This window comes from Saccopteryx bilineata, chromosome 12, assembly GCF_036850765.1.
Source record: "Saccopteryx bilineata isolate mSacBil1 chromosome 12, mSacBil1_pri_phased_curated, whole genome shotgun sequence".
Classification (NCBI taxonomy): Eukaryota; Metazoa; Chordata; class Mammalia; order Chiroptera; family Emballonuridae; genus Saccopteryx; species Saccopteryx bilineata.
The window spans coordinates 48,006,412-48,018,648 of record NC_089501.1 but is presented as its reverse complement, the minus strand read 5'-3'; the positions used below and the strand labels follow the sequence as shown (position 1 = coordinate 48,018,648).

Below are 12,237 nucleotides of genomic sequence, written 5' to 3'. Positions count from 1 at the left end.
AAAGTATCGTCTCTGGGTTAAACAGCCCACTTCATGTCTTCTGTTCAGCTCTGTAGAGCGGGCAGAGACCATGTGGGTCATAACACTAGCGAACTGTTTCTGAGAGCTCACCATGTCCCAAGCACGGGGCAGAAAGTGGTACCTGCAAAGCAGCTAACCCTCCCAGGGGTTCTAGGAGCTAGGTGCTGGAATCCTCCTATTGTATAAATAAGGAAACGGGACCTCTGAGGGGGCTCTTAGTGTGCCCAAAGTGGACCGGCAACAAAGAGATGGGACCACCAGAACTCTTAACTACTGCCTTATATTTCCATAGATACCTTACACTAGCTTTATTAAGTCATAAACCTATATTTTTCAGAAGAAGTGTTTTCTGAAAAAAATACTTTCTCGGATTTAGCCATGGGTATGATGTCATTAAAAATGGGATTTATACATTTGAAATATATTGTCATTTACAAATGAATCCACTTGATAAATTTCTTTGAAGCTAGAGTTTGAAATATAATTGAACCATCAATTTCCACCATGATATGATCGCCCTGGAACACATAATTAAATGTGCTTAGGACACAAGGCAGAGAGCCATGTTAATATAGAAGCTAAGCAGAACAAGGCTAGAGAGCACTTCCCAATGAAAACTAGGTATGAAGAGCTGGAGGTGGTGTAGTGGGCAGTGCCTGACGTCTGAAGAATTCCCCTAAGACGGTGTTTCTCTGAGTGTGGCTCACATGTCAGTGTGCCTCAATATCATCTGGAGAACTTGCCCAAAATGCACTCCGTAGACTCAAGCCTGGGGACCTAAGCTTTAACGATTTGCCTAGATAATTTTATGCACAGCAAAGTAGAAGAACTTTTAATCCAGATTAACTAATTAAACTATGCCAGAGGTTGGAAAAATACTGCTATAAGGAATATAGCACAATGCAAGACAAGGAAAAACATGGTCTGCATAAGCCCATAGAGAGACTAGTCCCTCCCACTTCCAGAGATAACCTGAATCCTCTCACTGACGGCATTGTTTACATACCAGCAGAGTTGGCAGTAGTGATCACGGGGCATTTGAGCATCCCTGAGACCATCACTTCAACATAGTCTTCTGAAATGCCATGATTACAAGTGACAAATTTTGAGTGACTACATTTTCCACAATGTCTTTTTCCTTTCCAACTCTTCTTTTTGGCCTTCTTTGAAAACTAAAGTCACTCCAACTGGAGAATAAATTAGTTGTTATGAGTTTAGTATAAACTGTATTATCTATAAAAAGGCAGGGTTGAACAGGACATTTGTAATCACCAACACTTTTTAAATTTTTTTCAATGCATGATCACATTTTGCTTTCAATAAAACATACAATATAGTCATTATTATTACCTTTGCTTTGCACATGTGGAAATTGAGGTCCAGTGTCTTACCCAAGATCATGAAGAAGAGACTAACCTGCAAAACAATTTATTCACTCATTTAATAAACATTTATTGATGTCTACCGTATGCCGGGCACTATTCCAGGTGGTGGGATTACAGTAAAAGAGTAAAATAGACCAGGTTTCTATTCTTAAGGAGCCTACATTCTACCATCCAAGAAGGCGTTAAAGTCACCGCACCAAAACTCCTGGCCATATCACCTCCATATTGAAACTCCCTCCCCAGTCATCCTGAGCCTATCAGCTTTAATTTTCTTGGCCCCACCTACCTGTGTGATTTAAGGCAAAACAGGATCCTGGGAACCTTTGGGAGACCAGGGTGCTGAAAATAGAAAAAAGAGAATCTAAGAAAAAAAGAAAATGTGTGGAGAAAACGCAATGAGTAAAGTCACAACAACAGCCACTTCCCGGATTTTACAAGTCTGTTCTGGCTTCTGCTAGCCCTGCCTCCTGTAACCCTTTCTCTCCTCTCTTGCCCCTCCTGCAGCAACAGCGTGGGCGTGTTCTTCTGTGGGCCCAAAGCTCTCTCAAAGACCCTTCAGAGGATGTGCCGCTTATATTCTTCAGCTGACCCCAGGGGGGTCCATTTTTACTACAGCAAAGAAAGCTTCTAGACTTGGGAGATCAAATCTACGTCTAGTGTAAGCAGCCACAATCATATAAGTCATGGATGGAGAAACTTCCTGTTAAGGGACAAATAATAATGATTTTAGGTTCTGCGGGTCATGGTCCCAGGCAGAACTACTCAACTCCACTCCTGTAATGTACCAAAGTAGCCACAAACAATATCCCAGTGAATGGGTGTGGTTGTGTGTCAATAAAACTTCATTATGGACACTAACATCAAATTTTATATCATTTTTCTGTATCCTGAAATATCCTTCTTATCATTTTCAATGACTTAAAAATGTAGTAGATAGACATCCTTAGCTCGTGGTCTATCCAAAAGCAGATAGTGGCCAGTGGGCTGTTGGCTAATAATTCAAGACTATTTTGAAGTTCAACATCACAGACTAATACTAGTATTTAGTTTTCAGATTTAATTAGCAATCTCTTAAAATGTTTCTTTAGAGTTTTAATCATGTTTTTAAACCCAAATAACTCCACCATGAATTCTTGCAACTGTCTTTTATTACTATGAACTTCCGGTTAAGAACAAAAGTGATAATTAGCCATTGAGAACAGGACACCACCCCATATTTTTATAGCATATAAATAGCATGTCAGATACAGTAGAACAAAACATTTATAGACATTAAAAAAATAGATCCTATTTTACAAATGCTTCTTCTGCTTAATGCTATCATCCTGCCATTAAAGAGAATTAAACTGGTCTGACATGATTTATTTTTATCAAGTCAGGCAGCCAGCTAGCCTCTTTTAGGTACAGTATTGCTAAATTATAAATTGATCATTTCTTTCACTTTATCCTCGGATATTGACATTGATTCTACAATTTTTAAATATATTTTAGGAGAAAATTTGAGTATGTTCCCGGATGCCTCAGAAATTACTTCTAACTCTGCATTGCAATTTCTCGATATCTTTATGTTTTGCTCAATACCTATCATTCAAACTCTACTAATTTTAATATACCCAGTCTTCCTGCATATTCAGTGCCCCACTTAAGTTCGATTTAGTCTCTGCAACTAGAATTTTCTGCAGTCAAATGTATTTACTAAATCTTTACTTTAGCAGGGAAATTAAATATATTAAAACATTTTCTCTTAGTTGTGTTCAAGCATTAGTTTTCTTTTCCAGTCTATTTGAAAATAAAATGCACTCTATATTCAACTAATTTTGTCTAATAAATTAGAATATACTCATCTTTAAAAAAGATTTCAAGCTCTGTACCGTTCTCTGTTTTGTTGTAAACCTAAACTGTTCTAAAAAAATAAAGTCTTTTTAAAAAACCAGATTTTGCTGCATTTTTAAAAATCTCTGCTGTCTACATGCCCTTCTGGTTTGACCTTTAGGTTATTTCCCTACATATATGTAAAGTCTGACCTATCCAGATAGAAAAGAATAACAAAAATCAGTATATTACTTTAACTCAGCAAAGAACAAAAATCAGTATATTACTTTAACCAAGTAAAAAGTATGGATTTAAAAAAAAAATTAAAGGGAATAATCTATTCAAAATAGAAACCAAATCACAGCAGACCCATCCATTTATTTAACAAGAATTATGCAATATGTTTTGGGGGGTTTTTTTGTTTTGTTTTTTTTTTTCATTTTTCCGAAGCTGGAAACGGGGAGGCAGTCAGACAGACTCCTGCATGTGCCTGACCAGTATCCACCCGGCATGCCCACCAGGGGGCGATGCTCTGCCCCTCCGGGGCGTCACTCTGTCACGACCAGAGCCACTCTAGTGCCTGGGGCAGAGGCCACAGAGCCATCCCCAGCGCCCAGGCCATCTTTGCTCCAATGGAGCCTCGCTGCGGGAGGGGAAGAGAGAGACAGAGAGGAAGGAGAGGGGGAGGGGTGGAGAAGCAAATGGGCGCCTCTTCTGTATGCCCTGGCCAGGAATCGAACCCGGGACTCCTGCACGCCGGACCAACGCTCTACCGTTGAGCCAACCGGCCATTGCAATATGTTTTGATAAACGAACATTTAGAAAAAGACATTTTAATATAGGTAATAATATGTTTCTAAATAGGAAGACTAAACATACTGAAAACATCAATTTGTCTCAAATTAATAGGTTAAATAAAATTTCAATCAAAATTTAAATTCTCTTTTAAATTTTTTGAAATGGTAGATACTCTGCAGTTCATGTTGGAAAATATATATGAGATACAGATAAATAAAAAGTGTGAAAAAGAAAAAGAAGAAGAGAGAAAAGACAACATTCTCTTCTCCTGAGAACTTGGCAGATATTACTTCAGTGTTTTGTGTCATTGAATATTGCTGTGGTGAAGTATGAGGCCAATTTTATTCATTCCCCTCTGTAAATAAATTACTTTTTTGTTTGCCTGGCTGCCTAAATAATTCTTCTTTATCTTTGAACTTTATACTTTTTTGTGATTGAATATTTCATATAACAATTTCCTCTGACACCACGTTTTTTTGAACACTTTTTTCTTCATTTTAGAAAAATTTTCTTGTATTAAGTCTTTGAATACAGTTTTGTTTCCTTTGTCTTCTGATATCAGAGACATCAGTTTTCCTTACATTAGATCATTTTTCTCATTTTCAAGTTTTTCTAATTACTTTAATCTCTTTTTCTTTAATTTACTTGTGGCTTCTCTTATTACTGGTCCACAATCTCTTTCTAAAATCCTAGAACTAGATATATCTTAAAATTCAAAGTGATTTCACATTTTAGAAAATAACAAATGTATACTCCATATTTTACACAATACTCCCAGTAGTGCCTGGGTCAGTACCTAGTACTCAAAATCTTTCATGCTTTTCAGATTAAAAGTATGAAAATGAATACTCCAAATAAGTGGGGGAAACAGTGATTGTAAGGAAGTTTACATCTGTTCGGGACAGATTATGTTGATGGCAGTGGTGGTACCAAGAAAAGACCTCTACTTTTTCCTAGTTTTCTGGATTTGGGCATTTCATCTTAGGGAGAGAAAGTGCACTTGGAATTCAGCCTCAGGAACGTTGGTTCTACTCCATACTGCTTACAATTTTCAATGATTTTTGTAAAGGTGCTGCTTGGAGCCCTGATTAGTTACATAGCTGCTTCGGACCTGCTGTATCCCTGGGCAGCTTGTTCTGTTGTTTTATGATTTTGTTTTTTTCTACCTTATTAAATTAATGTCCTCATTAAGTTCTCCATTATGTGAAGCAATACTGAGGAGTTCCCCGAGATATAATTTCTACTAGATTGGGTTATTTCTTACTTACATGGTTATTTCCCCTTTCTTCCTATAGGATCTCTGTACAACTGCTTTATTCCTCCTATTTTTTGTTTGACTTAGCTCATATTAGTTGACTCTGCCTGCATAGTTGCTTCTGTCTGCATATTTTATCATTTTACCAATTCTTTCATATTATGAATAATTTCTTGAGTTTGTTTTTTTCCACACCATCTTTAAGACTATGTCTCTCCCTCTATCTCTCTCTCTCTCTCTCCTCAGAAAAAAAAAAACTTTATTGAAAAATAATTCACATACCATAAAATTAACCCATTTAAAGCATACATACTGTTGAAATTTTTTAGTATATTTACAGAGTTGTAGAACCATTACCACGATTAATTTTAAAGCATTTTTAGCATTACAAAGGAACACCTACTCCAATTAGCAGTCACTGTACAGAATGTGCATTCTACATTCATGTACAAATTTTTGAGTGGATCATGATTTTTCTTCTAAAGCTTGGGTTTGGCCTAGATATTTCATGTTTTATTCAGCTTGGGTTGTGTGCAGACCATGTTGGAATCCCTGGGCTCCATTTTGTCTCCTAAGATTAAACTGACTGTCCTATATCTTGGTTTCACTCCAACTAATTGGGTGGGGGAGGGAAGATCTAGTGTGTTTCCATGAAGCCACTCCCAGGCTACAGATCCTTTCCCCCGATTGGCATGAAGTTTGAATCCTTCTCTTCCAACAGGATGAGTCAGCTCCAAGCTCCATTGATTTCTTTCCCTACTCATCCATAACTTCCCAGAAGAAGAGGGAAAATATAAGAATACGACCCCCTTCACTTTTTTCCACACATGAGAGTATCGGGGACTCACAATTGGGACTTTAGAGGAGTGAGGCAAGGTGGAAGCCGTGTCACATTGCTGGTCTCCACTCTGCTCCATGATCCTCTGTTCCTTTTCTTCTGCACAAGTTGCTAAAACTTATCACATTAGATTTCTCCTTTATCTTGTCTACTAATGAATGTATGTGTTTGTTGTTAAATTGATCAACTCTCCATGGTTGAATGTCCACAATGTTCTCTCTAACACACTCTAATTGGATTGTTATCTCCACAACTATAACTATTTTCAATGTCTACCACAACCCCATTAGGATATGAAATTCAACTTCTTTTTATTGTTAGCAGCAACAGGAATAGAGTACTTCTCCCTTCTTGCAACACTTTCTTCTTGTGACTTTGGTGACTCTGTTTCTTTCTCAGGCTTCTCTGTCCAACTTTAAAACATTAGAGTGTCCTTGGACTTAATCATAGTCCTTCTTCTCTTTTTCTGTCTACCTTCAGCCCCTGAGTAATGTCTTACATTCCCAAGGCATCAAATACCAACTGTTTGTTGTTTGATAATCACAGAATTTAAAACTCTAGCAAAGACTTGTTTTCAGGATTCCAGTCTGGTATATCCAACTCCGTACTCCACCATTACAAGAATAATTGGCATGTCAAATTTTCCATATGTGAAACCAAAATCTTTGCTTTCCTCCTCATAATTCTGCTCTAATTTTTCTTAATTCAGTTAAGGATACCATCATTTATCTAAATACCTAGGCTAAAAATACTAAATACCTCTGAGTCATCTTTAATTCCTTTTTTTCCCTCATTGCACTCTCAAACCCCTGTCCTAACTGCTGTTTTGTCATATTACCAGTTCTACCTTTTCCCATAAACATTTCAGGAAAGCATAACTTGTGCTTTTGTGACCTTTGATATATACAATAGAAATTTACAAGTAAATGCTATTGCTTATGTGTATTCCCACTTCAAGTCACTTGTCCAAACTTATAGGCCGAGCTGGTTTACCCTGTGGGCACAAATAATGCCCTGCTCATCATGTTCACTACTCTTTCCTTCTCAAAGAGCTGGGTGGCATCCTAGCTGTGCATGTCTTTGTCTACATAAGTCACCTCATTACCAAATAATCTAGTGTCTCTTTGACACCTCCCAGCCATTAACATGTTGAAATTTATCTTTTCTTTTTCTTTTATTCAATTCTTAAATTGTTCTCCCTGCCAATTTTCATAAAATCATATGCAATCTTCTAAGTTACTTTCTCCTAGTTCTTCCCCTCAGACTGAACAAAAGAAAAGTTGTGTTAAGAATGATCAGTTGGCTCTGGCCTGTTGGCTCAGTGGTAGAGCATTGGCCTGGTGTGTGGAAGTCCTGAGTTTGATTCCTGGTCAGGGCACACAGGAGAAGCACCCATCTGCTTCCCCACCCTTCTCCATCTCCTTCCTCTCTATCTCTCTCCTCTTCCCCTCCCACAGTCAAGGCTCCATTGGAGCAAAGTTGGCCTGGGCGCTGAGGATGGCTCCATGGCTTCCTCTTCAGGCGCTAGAATGGCTCTGGTTGCAACGGAGCAATGCTCCAGATGGACAGAGCATCACTCCCTGGTGGGCATGCCAGTGGATCCTGGTCTGGTGCATGTGGGAGTCTTTTTGACTGCCTTCTCACTTCTAACTTCGGAAAAATACAAAAAAAAAAAAAAAGAATGATCATTTCCATCCCTGGTCAGGTAGTTCTGTTAATTGAATGATTGAAGCATCATCCCAATAGGCCAAGGTTGTGGGTTACAATCCTTGGTTAGGGCACAGACAAGAATCAACCAATGAATGTGTAAACTCTCCCTCTCTCTTTTAAATCAATAAGCTAATTTTATGATAAAATATATCAATTCAAAACACCATCAAATTATTATTATAAAAATAAAGATAACAGCTTAATAAAGATCCAGTCTCAATTTCCTGATTCAATTATGTAATCCCCTAGCTAAGGAAAGAACCCTCAACATTACTTTGTTTAGGTGACAGTTTTGTGCCACACCTTAAAAATCTCCAACCAGGGCCCTGGCCGGTTGGCTCAGTGGTAGAGCATTGGCCTGGCGTGCGGGGGACCCGGGTTCGATTCCCGGCCGGGGCACACAGAAGAAGCGCCCATCTGCTTCTCCACCCCGCCCCCCTCCTTCCTCTCTGTCTCTCTCTTCCCCTCCCGCAGCCGAGGCTCCATTGGAGCAAAGATGGCCCGGGCGCTGGGGATGGCTCCTTGGCCTCTGCCCCAGGTGCTAGAGTGGCTCTGGTCACGGCAGAGCGATGCCCGGAGGGGCAGAGCATCGCCCCCTGGTGGGCAGAGCGTCGCCCCTGGTGGGTGTGCCGGGTGGATCCCGGTTGGGCGCATGCGGGAGTCTGTCTGACTGTCTCTCCCCGTTTCCAGCTTCAGAAAAAAAAAAAAAATCTCCAACCAACTTACCTCAAACTTCAAATTTATCTTTAAAAGGTTTAGAAGCATAAGAACAGTATCAAACAATATAAGGTACCAATAAATAATTCCAACAAAATAATAAAACTGTTAAGAAGAAAATTATAAAGTTCTATCAACTACATCTGCCAGTAAATGAATAGAGGTGATCGGCCTTCATTTCCCTTCTACCCCACCCAGAGACCATGGGATGGAGACCTGCCAATTATTTCTGGCTAGCACTAAACCAATATCTAGCAGAGGTTAGAGAGAGGGGTGGAGCAGTAATTACAGAGAGAAGGGAGCTGAAGAAAAGGAGTCTTGGTCAAATTCCCAAGATGCCACTGTGTGAAACCAACAAGAATCAACACAGCAAATGACTAGAGAATTAAACTCTGATGAGGAACACTTCCCAAGTTTCAGATTGGCCTCTGGGTGCACACGAGTAATGTATATCAGAATAGCATCGCAAAGGCTTTTAAAACTAAAAAGATATTGGAACCACAAACCACGAACATGGGCCAGGATGTGTGTTCTGAACCTAAACCTGTAAACTGCCAGCTAAAATAGAAGATCTAAAGAAGAACTATAGTGTCATAACATTCTACTCAAAATGGATAGGATACAGTCCAAATTTTTTGTCATACCAAGAACTAGGAACATCTCAACTCAAATGGAAAAAGAAAATCAACAAATGCCAACATTGAGATGACACAAATGTTGGAATTCTCTAACAAGAATTTTAAAGCAACTATCGTAAAAAATGTTCCAACAGACAACTGCAATCACTTGTGGAACAAATGGGAAAATCATCTCAGCAAAGAAATAGAAGATACAAAAAGAACAAAATGCAAGTTTTAGAACTTAAAATGATAATAAATGAAAAAAAACCTCACTAGATGGGTTTGTGGTAGGTGTAATAATGGCCTAAAGATGTTCACATCTTAATCCCTGAAATTTGTGAATATGTGGAATTATTTGGCAAGGAGAAATTAAGGTTCCAGATGAAATTATGGTTGTTTTGACATGATTCTCTTGAGCTGGAAAGATCATCTTGGGTTTTCTGCGTGAACCCAATGTTATCACAAAGGATGTTACAAGTAAAAGACATGGTGACAGCAGGTTTGGAATGATATGATCAATAGCTTTGAAGATGGAAGCAGCCACAAGCCAAGGAGTGTGGGCAGTCTCTAGAAGCTGGAAAAGGCAAGAAAATGAATTCTTTCCTAAACTCTTCAGAAGGGAACCCAGTCCTGTCAAATACCTGAATTTTAATCCAGTCAGATTTATGTTGGAGTTAAACCTAAAAATATATATATGACAAAATTTGTGTTGTGTCAAGCTGCTAAATTTGGGGTAATTTCTTATAGTAGCAATGAATAACTAATACAGAAGGAAAGGTACAATATTATTGATAAAGCAATTCACTTCAAAACAATCCATAAATTCAGTTATTTTAATCAAATTCTGAAAAGGTTTTTTGTTAAACTTGACAGACTGTTTGAAAAGTATATTTAGAAGAGTGTAGGGATAAAATAAATTAAGACAAAATAAAAGAACAAGTACTGTCATATTTTTTCCATAAAGAGGCTGGTAATGAATATTGTAGGTTTTGTCAGCCATTAATGGCCCCTGTCATGACTATTGCTTTGATTTTGTTTATTATTCAATTCTTTACAAATATAAAGCACATTCTTAGCTCAAGGGATGTATAAAAACAGACTACCAGCTAGATATGGCCCATGGGCCATAGTTTGCCAGTCTCAGAATTAGAACAACATGAATGAGCCTCACAACAATTTTGATTTAAAAAAAAAAGTTATAAATGAATACATGTAATATGACACTACTCAAATAAAACTATAAAACATGCAAAACAGTTATTTATTCATATTGCATGCATATAAGTCTACAGAAATGCACAGAAATTAAATTACAAACCCCAAATTCAGAACACTGCTTATTTCTGTTAAGAAGGAGAAAATGGATACAAATCGAAGACTTCAATCATTTATTTCTTAAACTAGATTTCTAAATTTATATTACATACACTGCGATTTTGTATGCTCCTGATCTAGTTTATAATATGAAGATGTTCTTGGTGGATTTTTGCTCTGCTAGGCAAGGAATGATTTGTCAAGTTAGCGTGAGACAAAGAGATTTTCCTCACTGGATGGTGATTTCCAAGTTTGTCCTAGCTGAGGGTTCTCTGCAGCTATTCCATAAAGCAAAGGTAAGATTTTGGGCACTTGGTTTTCTCGAACCAAAGAGAGCATGTCCAATTCATCATCGTGTCTATTTCAAGAAAGCCTAGCTTGTCTCCCAAGGACAGATAGATGTCTAGAGGTTTTTCAAAAGTCTGTGGTAAAAGGGACCCAGGCTCTCTTAGCCTCTCCCACCACTGCCATCCTTCAACACACAACCACTGTCTCAGTCACTTGTCTCAGTCATTCTGGGATTCAGACTTGGGACTAGGCACCAAGATGCTGCAGTCCTCCAAGATGTTCTTGGCTCTTTTCTCTAGCACTTAGTATGTTCGGCCATAGTCACACTCTATTGAGTTCTAGGAACCTCCACTTCTTTTTTATTCATTTATTTCTTCAAACAGGAGAAGAAGTCTAGCACAAACATTCCAAACTACAGCACATTGGGGTCTGGGAGGAAGGCCCAGCCTAGGCTACAAAGGCAGTAGGCATGTAAGACAAAGGTGTAGCCCAAAGAAGACCTGTGAATCAGGCCCGAGTGGACATTGAGACTTCCAAGAAGAGGTATGCACAACCCAGGAAGGAAAGTTGACCTGGGTAAGGGAAATCCAGGTGGGGCAGCATATTGGATTGAGAATGGCCAGTGTCATCAACAGAAAGCTTCAAGCCCAGGAATCAGGACACACGCTGCAGGGCTGGATGTCAGAGGCAGAGATCCCTGGACTCCCTGGAGGATGACAGAGTAGTGAGAACCAAATGAGGGTTCGTTTCCTAGAAGCAGAGCGCACAGGAGCCCACGGACATCAGAGGGCTCCGGTCTCTGGGAAGCTCGCCTCTTCAATTCCAGGGAATGAAACGGTAGACCCGGTAGAGCCGTTTTAGCACTGCTCCATCTCTGGCCTGAACTGGTCCGGGAACCAGGGCAGAGCTAAGCCTGGCGGAGCACGGGGAGACCTGGCCTAGCCCCTGCCGCCCAGGGAAGGTCACAGGGAGAGAAAAACAAGGGCAATAGCATTTCCCCTTCTGCTCACGCCTGGCTGCTTCCTCTTGCCTTTCCCTCCCGTCCCCACCTGGGCAGTAACGCTTTGTACTAACATCTGCAGCACATTTTTCAGATTCATTGCTGGTTCAAAGAAAGCAACACCAAATAAAGTTGTGTTACTGTCTTTTTGAGATGGCGCATCTTTGTTGGAAAAGTGCTTAAGTTTTTGAAACGTCTCCGCATCCGGCATGATTAATGGGCTACAAACGCGGCGCAGCAGAGTGAGTGGAGAATTAGCGTCTGCGCCAGTTCACCTGGAGGCATTTATCTTTGCTTGTTTCCCCTGGTGCCTGCGCTGAGCCGGAGGGTAAGCTGACATTTTTTTTTTCTTTTTTAACAAATTAAGCTCCATTTTGTTTTGTCTTGTTTTTTGCGTGTGTGTTAAGAATCTTGAAGGGATGGAGCAGCGTCTGCAGCCTCCAACGCCAGCTGCCACGCAGGACAGAGATGACAATTTC

At 39.5% G+C, this 12,237-nt stretch overlaps 1 protein-coding gene across 1 annotated transcript in view; it reads left to right on the top strand.

Moving 5' to 3' along the window:
- The window catches only part of NOX3 (NADPH oxidase 3), a 66,892-nt gene extending 64,855 nt beyond the window's left edge, over positions 1–2,037 (top strand). The window contains exon 13 of the mRNA XM_066248215.1: positions 1,911–2,037. Within this exon, the coding sequence (XP_066104312.1) occupies positions 1,911–2,037 (127 nt within the window). The remainder of the gene's footprint in view (positions 1–1,910) is intronic.
- The last annotated feature ends 10,200 nt before the right edge of the window (positions 2,038–12,237 follow it).